Source organism: Nothobranchius furzeri, chromosome 13, assembly GCF_043380555.1.
Source record: "Nothobranchius furzeri strain GRZ-AD chromosome 13, NfurGRZ-RIMD1, whole genome shotgun sequence".
NCBI lineage: Eukaryota > Metazoa > Chordata > Actinopteri > Cyprinodontiformes > Nothobranchiidae > Nothobranchius > Nothobranchius furzeri.
The window spans coordinates 59,634,156-59,651,081 of NC_091753.1; the positions used below are offsets into that span (position 1 = coordinate 59,634,156).

Genomic DNA, 16,926 nt, shown 5'->3' on the forward strand with positions numbered 1-16,926 from the left:
TGTTAATAACATGTAACTTCTGCTGCTAACAATGTAATGGTGGCATGTCTGTTATGTACGGGTTAGGGTTGGGGGGGGTGTTCTGTTTTGCCCTGGCCCCCAGAATGTCTTGAAACGGCCCTGGGTGAGTGACTGAGTATTGAAGGTGATCTGAATCAGATGTATAAATTTTACGTGTGTATAACTTATTGTTTTATAAAACGTGTAGTGGAGATGAATCTGCCTACATTTGACTTTCAAGCTTTGTTTTCTTGTTTTTATTGAACTATTTCCTGTCCTGTCTGTCTCTCATCTTCCTGCATCTCCTCTAAACTCTCCAGAAAATCTGCTGCCTGGATTCTTACTTTTTCACCTCATCAGTAACTTCTGAGCAGATCAAAGATCTCCTGACGGCAAAGCGGAGAGCGCGTTTCGATGCTGCGTCGGTGAGGTGAAATCACCGCAGCACACGATGAGCGGAGCGCGTCAGGAACGATTTAAAGACAGAGCACCAGAGGATATAAACAGATGTGAACGATCATGTGTTAACAATAATGTTTTGTTGCGCCACCTTGAGAGTGTATCGTGTTCCGGACGCAGCGGGCGCACCAACGATCAGCGCTGTGCGTCCTCTCCGCTCAGCAGAATCCCGCTACGCTGAGAGTCCATAAATATTGTAATATAGGCAGAAACTGGATCTTTCCCTGGAAGATATCCAGCCTCCATAACTCGATCCCTGCTCCGGGATGAAAAACCGCACATTTTGATCAAGGTAGGACCCCCCCACCCCCCGGACGCCCCGGACAGAGAGTGAAAAGTGGACATGTCCGGGGAAAAGGGGATGTATGGTCAGCCTACAGTAGCACCAACCATAGATATGTACCAACTAGCGAGAAAAGCTTCTTTTTTTTTTTTTCCTGCAGCGGTTTTAGCGTCTGTGGGTACCACCACACGCTTGGACACCATCTCAATTGGAGAACTCTGCTGGGAAGTGTTGCACCCCACCTATAACCAACCGAGAGGCACCATGGCTATGGTGAAAGCTATTATGCCCAACGGCTCTAAAGCTGTGAGGAGTGTTAGATTGGCTTCCAGCTGGAAGTGGGTCATGTTGCTGATAAATGCGGCTATCCCGTGATCCGAGAAGCATGCTCTAGCCGACTGAGAGCATGTTACTAGTCCGAGGAAGGAAACCCTCTGGCTCGGATCTAGCGAGCTCTTCTTGTAATTTACGGAGAAAGCCCAGGGCTCACGCATGAGAGAGAACTTTGGAAACGTGAGCCTCTGCATGCACCTGAGAACTTGCTACCAGAGCCCAGTCATCCAAGTAGGTTAGAATGCAGATACCCCTCTCTGAGAGGTGTTAACACAACTTCCACACACTTGGAAAAGGTGCGGGGAGCTAGGGCTAATCCGAGTGGGAGAACCAATCACTCATCGGCTTTCCCTTCAAACAGGAAGAACAGGAGCTGCCTGTGATTGGTATGAACCCCCACATTAAAATACGCATCCATGAGATTGATCGCAACAAACCAATCTCCGGCGCTGATTACATTTGGCAACTGCTTGAGCCTTAACCTTTTTGAGGAAAAAAACCCTCTACCTGCACAAGTATTTGTTTAGTGTACACAGATCCCGTCTCTTGGGACTAGGGGTTTGATCAGCAACCGAACATGACCGATTCACCCGATGAAAACTGCGACTTGGAAGTCCGGCAGAGTCAAAGTCCTGAACAAACTCAGTCCTGAGATCAGGACGACGGAGTCTTGTATTTACGCATCATAGAGCGTTTCAGTGGGCCTGCAGGAGGGTCCTTACCAGACAGACTAGCTGGGAGGTGATCGACCAGCCACAGGGCTCACCACTGCCGCTGGCAGCACCGCCGTCTGAGACGGGATGCGAAATGATGACCCGTTTAACCGCAGCGAGTATCTAGGTCTCTCATCTCGTTGAGGGGTGGGAGTGAGCGGTCGGGTGGAACCAGAGCTCCAAGGTCTGCCAAGCACATTACTAAGCAGGTCTGCAGCGTGGTGGCAGAGCGGAGGGGACCTGGGCACTGTGAAACCTCTCCTGCTGTGCGATGGAAAACCTGCACTACGCAGAGGGAAGTGGCAGGTCCACGCACCCTATTGTTGCCGTTCGAGGGCAAATAAGCTACCAGTAAGGGCCCCAAAGGGGAGAAGGTCCACAAACCCCAACCTCGGCACCGAGTGCCACGAGCTGTCCACAGGCCTACACCGCGTTGCAGGTGCACAGTGGCTTCCCCCAGGATTTAAAGTACTATAGATCTTAAAACATTCTAATAAACGGCGTACTTACACATTTTTAATTAATTAGTCTCACAAAACATGACGACAAGTCTGATCACGTATCAGCAAAAGTGTCACTGCTCGCCTTCTGTTGAGTCCCGCGTGATGTTGTGACTATCGTGCGACTTTCCAAGAAGCACTCAGCAACGCGTTCCCTGTGACCATTTGACTTCTCAGAATCTCGGGCGCGGTGCGGCCGCCTTCGATGCGCCCAGGCTTAAGATGCTTTCAGACCAAGATTTAATCAAGTTTACACAAACGTGTCAAATGTACCGAACCAGGAAGACTGCATTTGTAAAGACCCAGTTATAAAGTTTATTAGCAGAGTTATTTTGGGGTTTAGTTGCTCTTTAAATGATTACAGATAAATGGATATATTTATTGTATTGTACCATCTTTGTGCCTCTAATTAAACATTCATAACTTGACCTCTATAGTTGAGTTTACCCTCTGGAGGCAGGCGTTGCAGATGTGCAACGGTAAAACCTACCTGGTTACTCCACACGCGTGTTCCACGAGCGTTTTTAACTCTAAAGTTCCCTGAAGGACTCGGTTGTTCGTCCTTTTATCAGAGCTCATCTTGAGCCTGAGAGGGTTAAAGGAAACCTTTTCATTCATGGGAAACTTGATCTGTGTCTCTGCTCTCACTCTAGTCTACCTGTTCACCGGTCTGATGATGATGTACCTCCTGCTGCGCTCCTTCCACAAAATGGCTGACCTGCACGGCCTGACCACCTTCCTGCAACTGCCGCGCTGTGAGGATTCTGTGATGGAGGAGGACCGGGAGACCATCATGGATTCTAACCAAGCATCTCCTCATCTGAAGGATAAAGATGCTAGCAGACCTCTGGATGTGAGATCCCATCCGACGTACAACTCCATCAACAAGGGCTGAAAGGAGGAGGAGCGAATGCTCTGCCTCTGGCGGTCCTTCTGATCCGAACAGCGCAGCTGACGGGTTTACTTATATCAAACGGATTCAGACGAGTTCAGCCTTTAGAAGGGGGTGTGAGACGTTAACAGATGTGTTCTGATCATACAGAACTGTTTCTACTTGACTGCAGAAACACACGGATGTTTTTACCTCCAACATGCTGCGGTCGCCTGTTTACAGTCTAAGAACCGTACCGGAGGAGTTTGGGCCAACAACATTTCAATCGTTTATTTTTCTTCACTTTGGTCTTGTTAGTTTTCATATTTTCTGTTTTGTGTCATAAGTTTGAAGTTTGAATTCTAGACCAAACAGTTTTTAATGAAAATGGTTTTATGGGTCCGTTGTTTAGCTCCACCCAGCTCGTTAAGGCACGTTCGTCACCTGCTTGGGCTTCGCTTCCAGACTTATTTACTCAAAGTGTGATCACTGCTCAAAGTTACAGTCTGAGTGAGTATTTTAAGCGTTTAAGGGTTTAATTAGGTCAGATTTTCTGTTTACAGGGGACTTAGTGCTGCCCTCTGGTGTCCCTTGTGTGTGTTACAGCCTGTTAATGAGCTTCAAAACTGCATAAATGTCATAAAAATGTTCAGACAAATGGTGGGTTAAAAGCATGAATGAGGGAGAATTTAATTTTACTGAGACCAAACATCCTCCTGCCTTTTCTGTTTTTGTCATTTAAATTAAAAATGTGTAAAGTTGCAGTCCAAAGTTTTGATGCAAATCTCAATTCATAAATTATATTAAATTGTCCTTGTAAAGTATTTTGTAACTGATAATGTATGCACTGCTCATCTTATTAAATAAAAGTTCATGTATGAAAATCTTTAGTTTTTATTTGTCCTTTAAAATGAGAGAATGGGGAAAACTTTTGGGAAGGTTTTTAAAAATGCTAAAGTAACACCGACGCTCTGTGTTTATGGAAGCTGTGTCCCATCATACAGCTGATCAGTGACGGTTTCATTTACAGTCAGCCAAAACAAATAGGACTGCAATTCCCTTTACAATGGGAGGTTCAGTCTAACATATTGGAGTAAACATGCTGAGATTTAGCTCATTTATATTCCATAAATTTCTCCCCTTGGTGAAAAATGTTAAGGATATAGTGATGGGATGCAGGAACCCACCTGGTGGGTGATCTCAAGCTACTCAGATGAATATCCTTCCAAGGTTCCTCTGCTTATTTCAGCCGCTGCCAATAGAAATACCCAGCAAACGGTTTCAGGAATGGGGCAAGATCCTTTTAAAACACTTTTGGCAGGGCAGACCTTGGATTAAGTACAGTAGCTTGCAATTGCCCGGGTCTACAGGGAGGATTATCATACTGCAGGACAAATAAGGCCACTGGTTTGATAACGTAATCCAGAATACACTGCAAGGTGGAAGGTAATGGGAAGCCTAAGCCATGCCCATCTACTTCTGGACCACGTGTCTCCAGCTGCCAACGAATGAATGAATGAGTCGAGAATAAAAGTCACTTTCTGATCCGTTTGTTGGCTGCCGTAGTTTTTCCCACGTCTCTGAATTTTAGTCATTCTGATGCTAAGATGGTGCTTATTTATGGAAGGCCCAGCAGTTGTCGCTTTTTCTCCTCACTTCTTGGTTTATTTACTTGTTAAATGTTTACTTTGTATTTACATACACCTTTCTAAAAGAAACCAGTTATGATCAGAAATAGAAACTTTAAATGGGTTTCCTGTGTGATCTCGTTTAAGCTCCACATCTAATCTGCAGCTAAACCGTGGAGGATGAGGCTTAGATCAGTGAAATAAACAACAATGTCCCATTCATTTGTTTATTAAAACCGCTCTTTACAAAAATAAATGCACAGTAGAGCATCCTGCTCTCCGTTTCTAACATCACAATCAAATATTTGCAGAGAAAATAAGTAAAAATAAAATGTCTATTTTAGTGCTTGTTTATAGCCAGTCTGAGGCTGCAGAAGGACAACAAACAACAATCTGCACAAAATAGCAAGTCCACGTTTTCCTTCTATGTTTGAGCAACGATGGGTTAAATAATCAGTTAAAAACATGAAAGTTTGGAACAAACAAACCATTTTGTGTTCTTAAACCCTTCTCTCTCTCTCTCTCTTGAACGTCTTCCTGTGACTTTCCAAAAGTGCAACAGTTGAAAAGTAAACCAGAAATAAAACATTTTTATTTGAAACCACTTAAGAATGAATCGTTTCAGGGCAAAAGCACCATTTAGGGTTTTTATCAGCCACGTGGCTCAAATGTTCCTGGGTAACAACGGGTCAGGAACACTAGAACCTGTGGAACGGCGGCAGCAGTACAAGAGCAGTGCTGCAGCGGCTCAGCTCTGCAGAACCACCTCACGCCGACATCTTCAGCCTGGAGGTGGTTCGGCGTCAAAACACGTCCAACATTGTTTGTACTCAAAGCAAAATACTGGGAAGCACGTTTCCTTCAAGCTAAAACTGATATCAAAACATGTCCAAGAAGCTAATATTAAAAACCTTAATATGACATTTAAAATGTTCTGCTGGAGTTCAGCAGATTCAGATCCAAGCTGTGTTTAGTGTTTCAGCCGCTTTCTTCCATCACCAGACTAAAACACCTGCATCTGGCGCCACCTGCTGCTGCAGCGCTGGTACTGCTGAATGAATCCGCCCCGTTCCCATCAGCCCAGTCACACTTTCATCTCTAACCCGTTGGTCATCAGTTCATGATTCACCGCTTTGCAATGATAAAACCGTTTCACCGTCTTCTTGCTCTCTCACCAGATACTTCGTCTTATTCAACATTTTACATCGCATGGACCGCCCTTCTACTTTCTAGATGCCACATTTATTCAGTAACGTTTAGAATAACGCTGACGGACGGCCAGGCTCAGTCATGGCTAAAGAATCAAGATTCCACCAAGATCTCCATCAGTTGCTCCAATTCAAATCCTTCCCTCATCTGATTCTGAGCACCGGAGAAGGAAGTAGATGCTGCTGAGGAAGACGGAGATGAGGAAGACGAAGGACTGAAGGAGGAGAACGAAGGCAGACACTTCAGATTTGAGTTGAGCGAAAAGGAGAAGGGGTGTGAGGAGGGAGGGGTGAGAGGGGGCAGGTAACGAATGACATCATTTCCAGCTGAGCATCCACCTGCACCGCTCCGAAGCCCAAGCACCCCCATGTCCTTCTCCAGTTGGGATGAGTCTATATCCTGAAACAGATCCTCCATTGTGACATCATCCATGTAGCTGGTCCTCCCCGCCTCCATGGCAACCTCCTGCTCCCACCTGATGCTATGATCTCTGCTTCCCTGTTTGACCAGACCTACGCCTCCTTCAGAAGGCCCTGAAAGGTTCTCCAACGACCTGAGAGGCGTCCGTGGAGCTGCCTGGGGGCTGCCATCGACAGTGGAGTCCAGAGCGGTCAGAATGGAGGAAATAGCAGCAGAAAGGGAAAAGTCTGAATCTGTGGCCATCAGCCCCCAGTCCTCATCTTCAGTCATGGGGACACTTGGTTCACCTGAACAGCAGCTTCTGTTTGCAGCATTGTTCTGGGGTGAAAGTGTAGAGCTGCAAGAAGGTTCTGACGCCTGCTGGTCCAGAGGGGGCGATCTGCAAGCTTCCAGGCTGATCTGTCGCAGAGTGTTGGCTATCAGAACAGACCGTCGCAGGCTGGGTTCTGGAAGCTCCTGGCTACGCTGGTACTTGTTCAGGGAAACGGAGAAGACAAACTGTCGCTGGCTCTCCCAGAGAGGGCTGCTCTGGTCAGGAACCTCCACATCCTCTGAGGGGAGTTTCCGTTTCTGCCCCTTCAGGATCATCCTTCATCTGTGGAGGGAAGAAATGTGAAATGCTGATATTAGTCAAAATCAAGACATGTTGTCATCCATGTCAAAGTTAAACGAAACTAAGATCGGCTCAGAAATGGTAGAAGCACACCGAGTCGGAGCTTTGAATCCCGTCCAGCTACCACCACGCTGAAGACCAACAGCTGTGGTGACCACTCAAGGTACTAGAGCACCAACGACGCATGTCCATGAGTTTTATTAAAGTTTGTCCTGTAGCTCATGAAGACTCGATAAAGACAACGTTGCTCTGGGAATCGAGTTTGGAAACTTGGAGTTAAGGATATTCACAAACTCATTTACCATTTAAAAAGTGGTTTCTGAATAATAACGGAGCTGGATCTGATTTATAATCTAATGAATAACTACAAACTCAGTTTTGCTCAACATTCAATTCAATTCTGTTTTTATGTAGCGCCAAATCACAACCAGCGTCGCCTCAAGGCACAAAGTAAACGTCCCAAAACAGTTCAGTTCATTACCAACCCAGCCCAGACTTCTTGTGTCAGAGTCTTTACAGCAGTCCTCAATTAAATGTGGTTTCATACCAATTTGTTCAAAATTTTAACAAATATAAAAGCTGACATGTTTTGTTTTAACCTCTAATTAAATGTGGTGCTTTTAGTTGTAAAACCAAGCTCAGAACTCCCAAACAGCTGATCTTCTAATCAGAGTATAAATGATAAGTGTCTATGCTGGTGAAGGGTCTCAGTCATCCAGGTCACGGTGGTCCAAAAGGGTTTAAATGAAGGCAACTGGACGTTTCGCTCGACATCCGACGAGCTTTGTCGGTTCTGACCGATTTAAAGCTGCATTATAGGAAGGGGAAAGGTGAAATTTAAGCCCCTCCCCGTTTGAATCTCATTCCTATCTCAACACAACGACTGGCCCCTCAGTAGAGGACAACAACCCATCAGGGGATGGGGAGGAGGGGCACTCAAGAGCAGTTTCTGCTCGTTAAACAACAACAGACGCTACAGCTTATAACCCCAACTCTCCCGTATTCCAGTCAGAGCTGACAAAGCTCCTCGGGTGAGAAGCGAAACGTCTTCAAGAAACCAAAGAAGTCCAGTTGCCTTCATTTGAATTAAGTGTTTAGTTAAACATCTTTACTGGACTTTGCTGTTTTTATTGGGTTCTCGGTTCTGGAACAGAGAGTTCGGTGTTAAGCCGACTAGTTTGGGTGAAACCAGCGGAGGTTCGGTTCATCCGAATCTGATTTTAAATGTGAGGTGGGTGTTGTGACGTCAGTTTCATGGTGTAGGAGGGAAAAGCCCCGCTAAAGGCCGTGGAGTAAACGGTAGAAAGACGGTTAACGGGTACATTAAGTACTTTGGTGATCGTGACAGAATTACACCCAAAGCTACATGAAGATATTTACACGTTATTTGACATTAGTCGCGTAAACCGACCTGTTGGGTCGCTCCCGATCTCCCGAGTTTCGTCTCTTGTCCGTAGCTCGGAGCCTTTAGTCGCTTTTCTTCCGCAGCAAACAAACCGAATTATTTCAGACGTTTTCACGGAAGTAACCCAGCGATCGAACGGCGTTTCGGGGGTAGGAAACCGTCAAAAGATGCTCGTTTTAAACTCTGTGTCGTGTTGCGCAGCTGGCTCCCGCCTGTGATTTAAGTTTCACGCCACAGGGTTTCAGTTGGGGGCTGGAAGTAGAAAGGAATTATGGGTAATGGAGTCTAACTACGCAACATTCCATCAGAGGCATCAAAAGCTCACTGAACGTTTACAAACAACACATTTACATCATCTCTGATGGAGCTATAATGTATACAAATATTAAATAATCAATGCTTTAGTTTACTCCTGTTGTTTAGCAGTAGCATAGCGCTAATTCCTAAAGAATTACGTCACTTCTAAAAAAGGCATTTCCGGCCGAATACTGCTTTCTGCTAGAGAGGTGTGCGTTTAAAACAGCGAAACCAACCCGTGAGCGTGTTTAAATCCGAGGCTGGAATCAGGACTAAATGCGGACTAAACCTCGTAGATTTAACCAGTTTAAACCGGTTCAAACACGTGGAAATATTAAGCAAACATTTAAAGACGGGTTCAAAGGGAAAATGCGCACATCTGGGTCCACAGACACGATCATTTCAGTTTAGACCAGTCATCTAAACTAGAACATAACAGGTAGAGAAGGTGGATCTTACCTGAAATATGTTTGTCTGCGAGACCAGCTTCAACGTTCGCGACAGAACATGTTAGAGTTTTTAGTTTCCATCAGAGTTCTAAACTCGTCTTTGAGTCCTTGAACTACCAGAAAGTCAGAAACAGCCTCAGCTCCTCCTCCGTCCGCCACACACGCACACACACACACACGCACGCACGCACGCACACGCACTTGAGGTAAAGGACAGAAAAAGGGAATTTTACTTCTTAATTATTTCTACCCAAACTGGTCCAAATCCATGATCATCTTTAAAAATAATCAACACGTCTTTGTTTTCAGTAAGTTGTGTATTTAAATGTAAACCATGCCCACCTAGAGACGGTTCTGGGGATTTTAAACGGAACTTTGAGATGCAACATCACTTTTTAGTTTTATTTTGAAGGCAGAAATGAAAACCTTTTCCTGTTCTCATTTTGGGAGTTTTACGAAACAGCTGAGGACCAAAGTGCTGCAGTACACTAAAGTAAGTACTCGTTTATGTATCTCGTTCCTAAAAAGGGAAAGTCGCATTAAATAAACGTTCAAATGTACAATTTTTCTAATATTTAGAAGAAAAATGAATAAATGTCCAATCAAATGTAAAGTTCTTTTATTTAAACAAACATAAAAGCAACATCGTGAAACAATCATGTATAATTTTAACTAACATCTTTATACTCACGACACATTTAATACATTATATATTTATCCAGTTATTTTTTATTTTTATCACAAACAAACAAACAGAATGTGTGAACGTTTTACATCATATTTTGGCTGGAAACACCGCATCTGCTTCAGTGCAATGAAATGGTTGGGGAAGGTTTTGTAAATTTATTTTCAATTCTTCTTGTTTTATTTTAAAGTAAAACTGAAAGATAAGATTTTATACAATCATCATAAAATTGTGTCCAAATGTGTACCTTAGTTTTTCGTTACTGCTGTTTAAAGGTAGTGTTACAATAGTAGAAAAACTAAACTCATTCTTATTTTTCCTATAGACTTCATTTCTAAAATCACTGGTGGCAGCGTTGCAGCTCATCCCCACGACACAGCATACAATCTATTTTTATTTTCAACAACCAGAAAAGCTGGATAAGATCAAAAGTAAGGACACACACACACACACACACACACACACACTTAATTTGTCTCTGAATATTCTTTTTCGTTTTGTGTTAACTGGAAATTTAAAACAGCCACTCAGCTGCAGGAAGATAAAAGGCCCAACGTCTGCAGTGTTTTAGTTTCAGACTATTTGTACTGTCCCCACACCCCCACAGTCTTCCCATCCCACTCGGAGGTGGACAGACACTTGACAAAGAAATGTCCCAGATCATGTTTGGAGATGGCTCGTCCTCTCAGCATATTCTCACTCACGGAGTAACTCTCGGTCAGAGGAAGGTCATCTGCACAGAGACAAGGAAAACAGGCAGGTTCTTAGAAAATACATGTTTAATCATTAAATGTTGATTTGCCCGTTACCGACCACCAATGTGAGGAGGCATAACAGCCACATAGTCCAGTCCTGATGTTTTCAGCACGGTGTACATCCTGTCATGATCTTCGGTTACAGCAAGCAGGCGGGGTGGGACTTTAGAGCGATCCCAAAGAAGGAAAGCTGAGAGGGTTGGAAATTAGAAGGAAGACGTTTAACTCATTGACCAGATGAAGCAGATCACCTGCTATATAAATCTAACATCACTCTTTATTTATTCTATATCATGGCTAAAAGCAGGGAATGTTCCCGTGGAATCTGCATACATCAGCATTCCGAGGAAAAACCGTTATCCACTCTGTACCTGACATGCATCCGATGACTTTGGTAATTCCTCGTGCTTTCATGGCTTCCACGATGTTCTTGGTGCCTTCAGACATCATGGTGGTTGGGCCTGAGAAACACAAATAAGATCTGCTCCTTACTCGAGCTACAACAAAAACGTACAATCCCAAATTTCACTGGTAACTTAAAAAACGTCAAGAAAAAGATAAACAGATGAAAACACAAACACTCTGTTGCATTGTGGTACTAATATAAATTTTAAGTTCCATCCATTTTCAGCCGCTTATCTGGAGTCGGGTCGGTGGGGGGGGGGGGGGGGGGGGGGGGGCTGCAGTAGCATAAGCAGAGAGGCTCAGACTTCCCTCTCCCCAGCCACTTGGGCCAGCTCTTCCAGGGGAATCCCAAAGTGTTCCCAGACGAGAGACATAGTCCCTCCAGCGTGTCCTGGGTCTTCCTTTAGGTCTCCTCCCAGTTGGACATGCCCAGAAAACCTCATCCAGGAGGCATCCTGACCAGATGCCCGAGCCATCTTAACTGACTGATGTGGAGGGGCAGCAGGTCTACTCTGAGCCCCTCCTGGATGACCGAGCTCGTGACCATAGGTGAGGGTAGGGACGGAGATCGACCTGCCAGGGCGTAAACAAAGGGTCTGGGTGGGGCCCCACACCTCTTCCGTTATTAGCATTAGCACTGGCACCCCTCAAGGCGGCGTGTTGAGCCCCCTGCTCTTCACACCCACGACTGTCCCTACTCACTACAAGAATAACTGTCAAGTTTGCAGATGACATTGTAGTGGTTGGGCTCATCTCCGGGGGGACGTGGCTCCATACAGAGCAGGAGTGGAACAGTTGACCACATGGTGCTCAGAGTATAATCTGCTCCTGAACACTGACAAAACCAAAGGAGATGATGGTGGATTTCAGGAAGAAGACAACAGACCTTCAGCCACTCTTTATTCAAGGGGTCTGTGCGGAGTGCATGTCTGACTTCAGATACCTAGGAGTTCGCATAACAGAGCAGCTGACTTGGGACGTCAGCACAACCGAGTTGGTAAAAAAGGCCCAGCAGAGGCTCCATTTTCTTAAGAGTTCTCAGGAAAAACTACGTTCCCCAAAATCTGATGGTGTCCCATCAGTGCTCTATTGACAGCATCCTGTGTTACTGCTTGGGTGTGGTTCTCCTGCTAAACTATAGCCCACAGGAAGAGGCTACAAGGGGTCATCAATACTGCACAAAAGATCACCGGTTGTCCCTCGCCCTCCCTAGTTGACCTGCACACAATTTGTTGCCGCAGTGAAAATCTTGATAAACACCTACCACCGTGCTCAAAAGCTTTCCCAACTGCTTTCTTCTGGAAAAAGATACCGGGGCATCACGGCCAGAACCAACCGGTTCAGCTGTGAGTACCGAATGGTCGCTGAACGGCTTTAGCAGGTCTAACCTGGTTGTAGTTTTTATTTCCCTGGTTTTATTGGTTTTACGGTTTTATACGTTTTAAGATCAAACGTCTTGGTTTTATTTATTTATACCTGGGATTTTATGTTTATTCATGCTTATGCACCTAATTTCGTTGTACTGGTTGCAATGACACAATAAAGCTAATCTATTTTTAAATTGACCGGTCATGGACACAGGTAAGGGGGTTCTCGAGGAAAAAACGGTTGGGAACCACTGTTCCATCGAGCATCTTGACTGTTCTTCCTCTGGTTTCACAATCAGAATGTGAGAATGAACAAAATCAGTTAATTCTTTAAACCAGGTGTATTCGATCCTGGGCCTGGGGGGCCAGTGTCCAGCACGTTTTGGGGGTGAAACAACCATTGAAGCAAGAGTGTTAGAGCAGAGAAACCATTAAAACGTGCTGGATACCGACCCTTCTGGACCGGAATTGAATAGCTCAGTGCTTCCCAACCCTGGTCCTCAAGGCCCGCTGTCCAGCATGTTTTCCATGTTGCCATTTTAAACACCAGGGTTTCCCTGCTGCCACACACCTGACTTAAATAAATGAGTGATTAGCAGGCATCTGCAGCACATGATGTCCTCCTGAGGAGGCAATGTCAATCAGGTGTGCTGAAGCAGACACATGGAAAACATGCAGGTCAGTGTGCCCTGAGGACCTGGGTTGCGAAAGATTGGACTAGCCCCCTTCACAAGAAGTCACACCTAGTAAATGTTATCTGGCGCTCTCTGGTGAATGCTCAACAGTATTACACCATTAAAATGACCTTTTAAACTCCTGTGTCGAGTGATAAAGTTCAGTGAATGAAAAACAAGCAGTCTGTGTGGAAAAGAGAATGCAAAAAGTAGAAAGATAAAGATTTTTTTGCCTCTTCGTGCTACTTCTTTTAATCCTTCACAATAAGAGTCACACACACACACACACACACACACACACACACACACACACACACACACACACACACACACACACACACACACACACACACACACACACTTACTCAGGTCATTTCTGGTGCCTAGGATGATGATGACAGCATCTTGACCCTCCAGAGTTTCCCTCACATGGTCTTTATTCAGCACGTCTCCCACCACCACTCTGGCAGCTTTGTGGTCGGCAGGGAGCTTCGCCGGGTCCCGGACCAGCACCGTCACGTTGTACCCTGATGACAGACACAACACCGTTACAGTTAGAACACCTCTTCAACCTGGAGCCACACAAACTCCTGTTTCACCGCTGACACAGATGCCTCCCTTCATGTGCAGAAGAGATAACAGCTCTACTATCAGCGCTCAGACGTGACTCAGCAGAATCCTGACAGTAACTGCTAACGTGACTCAGCAGATTTACTTCTCTTGAGCAACAGGAAGGAAAATGATGCTGAATCATATTAATCACATGACAGAACGGCCCATCAACACCAAAACTACATCATAGCAAAGTGTTAAAAGTTTTATTACCTTTTATTTACCCGTTGTTACCTATTTTCATTTAAAATGTATGTAAACATAAAAAGCAAGAGCATAAAATATGTTCTAATTGTTTATTTAAATTATCAAACAAGGTTTTAAGATGCTGTAAAATATTTAAAATGCACAAAATGGAACGTGACCAAACAAAGTCAGATTACATCAAAGCAAAAGGAACATTTGAATAAAATCGTGTTAATGGATCAAATGTGCCACTTGGATCAGCTCCTGTAATAATACTAATAATGACGATGATGATAAAAAACGACGTCAAACTTTCTTTTATTTTGACTCATCCTGAATCACGTGACTGCCTGCCTCCGCACCGTAACCCCCCGGTAAAGATCCTGCGGTACTACTACTGCTCCGTTTCCGGTTCTCACCTGCAGACACCGCCACCGGGAGGGTAGCCAGTCCGGTCATTCCCGTGGCTCCAAAAATCGCGACGTTTTTGATGGACTCCGACATGATGTGAGAGAAATCCCCGCAACAGGGACAGCTGGAGCAGCAGAGACGCGGGTCACAAATGCGCCTTTTGACAGCCTCACGACGCACTTCCGCAGCGCAAACTCCTCCTAGAGCGCGTTTATCCAATCCAATCCAGTTTATTTCTAAAGCACTTTAAAAGACCCAGCACAGGAACAAAGTGCTGTACAGAAAGTACATTAAAACAATTGACTAGACAGAAAACAGCAAAGATAAATAAAACACATGATACATAAAATTAAACTAGCCCTATTAAAAAATAAAAACTTGATAAAACTTGATAAAACCGCATTTGAATCACCTAAAACAGCTAAAATAAAACAAAAAATAGAAACCAACATCTCACAAGGTATTAAAAGCCAGGGTAAAGAGGTGGGTTTTCAGGAGTGCCTTAAAAACAGATAAGGAACTGGCCTGTCTTAAAGGAAGTTCGTTCCACAGTTTTGGAGCTGCGACAGCAAAAGTTTAAAGAGACCCCGCAGTGCTAATCTGTCATGACCAACCTGGGTTGGTCCGGACTCTGTGGTCGTGACCCTGCTGGAGTTAGAAACGGGAATTGATGAGGGACAGGAGGGACAGGAGTGTTTCTTTGGTCCTTTACTCAGCAGACTTCACCCTGGTTCAGGTTCCACAGCCGGCTGCTCCACCAGAACATGACCCACCACTAAAACCAACTACTGAACACAACTCCCACCCTTCATTTAACACGCAAACCGTGTTCCTTGTGTACCTGATCCCCCTTCTACAGCAGTGATCCCAGCTTCCTTTCCGAGGGCTGGAATCCAGCATGTTTTAGTTGTTTCCCTAATCCAACACACTTGATTCACCTGTTCAGCAGCTGACCAGGCTCGGCAGAAGTCGGTCATCACCTGCTGATGAAAAGCACATGTGTTGAAGAAGCAAAAACAGTAAAACATGGTGGACAACGGGCCTCGGGGAAGGGAGCTGGGCAGGGGCGGATTTAGCAATTTGGGGGCCCAAGGCGAACACAGACATGGGGCCCCTTACACTAAATTTTTGACAATCTTACCTTTAACTGGATTTGTGAAACTCTCCCCTCTTCTGACACAAGTTATTTTCCCTTTTCATTAGTCCTCCTCTGTTTTCCTCTATTTCCCTCCCTTTGAGCGCTTTCAATAATTGCTTTGCTTTCCTCTTCCTGTAAGTGCTCCTGTGCTTTTGCCTTTGTTTATTTTATTTTCTATTTTCCATTTTGGTCTATGTTTTCCTCCCTTTAAACATTTCCATTGTCTTTCCTTTTTGCTTACTTTGATGTTTACATCGAAAAACAACGTCCCTTTTGGAAGTGAAAATGAAAGCTTTTATGAAGCGATCTGCTTCTTTCTCTCATTGGAGCCACGAGGATAACTCCGTCGCTTTGAGTTTGTTACGAACGCTCCCACCTCTCTTCTTATTCTTATTTGTGGTCGTATGGCACTTGGCAAAAAACAACTTGGTGCATTACCACCACCAACTGGATTGGAGTGGAATGACTACCAATCACTTCCTGTTTGTGCTTAATAACCCTCTTATGACCATAATTATAAACGGGCCGCCTGGTATTTTTTTAATCTTATGGCTGTAAAATTGTAATAAAAAGTGCAAAGTGTGTGTAACTCTTCTCCTTTTTTCAGAACAACCTCAGCTTTCAGTGTCTGTCTAATGAGCTTTGAAAGAAAAGCGTCTGGACTTCTTTGAGTTGCTTGAAGACATTTCACCTCTCATCCGAGAGGCTTCTTCAGTTCTAAGGTCAAATGGTGGAGAGTCCCAGATTTAAACCCAGTGGGAGTTTCCCCCCGAAGAGGGAACAAAAGACCCCCTGATGATCTTCTACATAAACACATGAGCCAAGGTGTGAGGGTGGGTGTGGGTCCTATTCAGCCAGAGTGTCGGGTGAGCTCATTGTGAAGCCTGGCCCCACCCTATCATGTGAATTCCTGAGGTCAGGTGACCCAGGATATGCGTGGGCATTGAGGCATCTGGGAAGGGATCTCAAAACTGGATTATAGATGGCAGACAGTTGGTTTCGTAAACCACCGCCTCTGTTCAAAGATGGTTGCTCACAGTGGACATAAATGGCTTCCTTTACTCGTCTTTCAAACCATCTGTCCTCTCTGTCCAAAATGTGAACGCTGGCATCCTCGAAAGAGTGACCTTTGTCCTTTAGATGCAAATGAACTGCTGAGTCCTGTCCCGTGGAGGTGGCTCTTCTATGTTGTGCCATGCGCTTGTGAAGTGGCTGTTTGGTTTCTCTACATTGGAGAAACCAAACAGCCACTTCACTATATTTAGTTTCTCTTTCATACTTTTAATCTCCATCGTTGTGTGTATAGATCCTAGACACGTTAGCTTTTTCCATTTAAATTTTGCTGTACTTGTAAAGGGCTTGTGATCACACGTGATAACACATAGCATTCTGGGATGTTGGAAGGCTGACGAGTGTAAAGAAACCGTATAACAAACGGTACTGTCGCAGAGAAGAAGCAGATTAGGGAAACAGAAAGTGTTAAACAACATCACAAAATCCCAAAAGGATGCAG

At 44.7% G+C, this 16,926-nt stretch overlaps 3 protein-coding genes across 4 annotated transcripts in view; 1 reads left to right on the plus strand and 2 right to left on the minus strand.

The window, feature by feature from the left end:
* Positions 1-4,043, plus strand: part of si:ch211-14c7.2 (potassium channel subfamily K member 6) — a 33,591-nt gene extending 29,548 nt beyond the window's left edge. The window contains exon 5 of the mRNA XM_070543715.1: positions 2,942-4,043. Within this exon, the coding sequence (XP_070399816.1) occupies positions 2,942-3,183 (242 nt within the window). The 3' untranslated portion in view covers positions 3,184-4,043. The remainder of the gene's footprint in view (positions 1-2,941) is intronic.
* A 957-nt stretch (positions 4,044-5,000) lies between these two features.
* On the minus strand, positions 5,001-9,507 carry sertad3 (SERTA domain containing 3). Of its 2 annotated transcripts, none has more exons than XM_015950702.3 (2): positions 9,191-9,507; positions 5,001-7,011 (listed from the first exon to the last, which is right to left on the minus strand). In XM_015950702.3, the coding sequence occupies exon 2, from the start codon at positions 7,002-7,004 to the stop codon at positions 6,090-6,092; it is 915 nt and encodes a 304-aa protein (XP_015806188.1). In that variant the 5' UTR covers positions 7,005-7,011; positions 9,191-9,507; the 3' UTR covers positions 5,001-6,089. The 2 variants fall into 2 exon arrangements, with proteins under 2 accessions (XP_015806188.1, XP_015806189.1); XM_015950703.3 differs by lacking the exon at positions 9,191-9,507 and adding an exon at positions 8,441-8,687.
* A 275-nt stretch (positions 9,508-9,782) lies between these two features.
* Positions 9,783-14,470, minus strand: blvrb (biliverdin reductase B). Its single transcript, XM_054743351.2, has 5 exons — positions 14,284-14,470; positions 13,432-13,593; positions 10,992-11,081; positions 10,679-10,810; positions 9,783-10,598 (listed from the first exon to the last, which is right to left on the minus strand). Exons 1-5 carry the CDS (start codon positions 14,366-14,368, stop codon positions 10,444-10,446), a joined length of 624 nt encoding a protein of 207 aa, XP_054599326.1. The 5' UTR covers positions 14,369-14,470; the 3' UTR covers positions 9,783-10,443.
* Positions 14,471-16,926: the final 2,456 nt, after the last annotated feature.

Excerpts from the sequence above, each read along its gene's own strand:
- sertad3 (XM_015950702.3), bottom strand. The coding sequence starts at position 7,004 with ATGATCCTGAAGGGGCAGAAACGGAAACTCCCCTCAGAGGATGTGGAG.
- blvrb (XM_054743351.2), bottom strand. The coding sequence starts at position 14,368 with ATGTCGGAGTCCATCAAAAACGTCGCGATTTTTGGAGCCACGGGAATG. Across the intron at positions 11,082-13,431 it reads AGGCACCAGAAATGACCTGA|GCCCAACCACCATGATGTCT; the intron begins GTAAGTGTGTGT and ends TGTGTTTCTCAG. Across the intron at positions 10,811-10,991 it reads AGTCATCGGATGCATGTCAG|CTTTCCTTCTTTGGGATCGC; the intron begins GTACAGAGTGGA and ends CAACCCTCTCAG.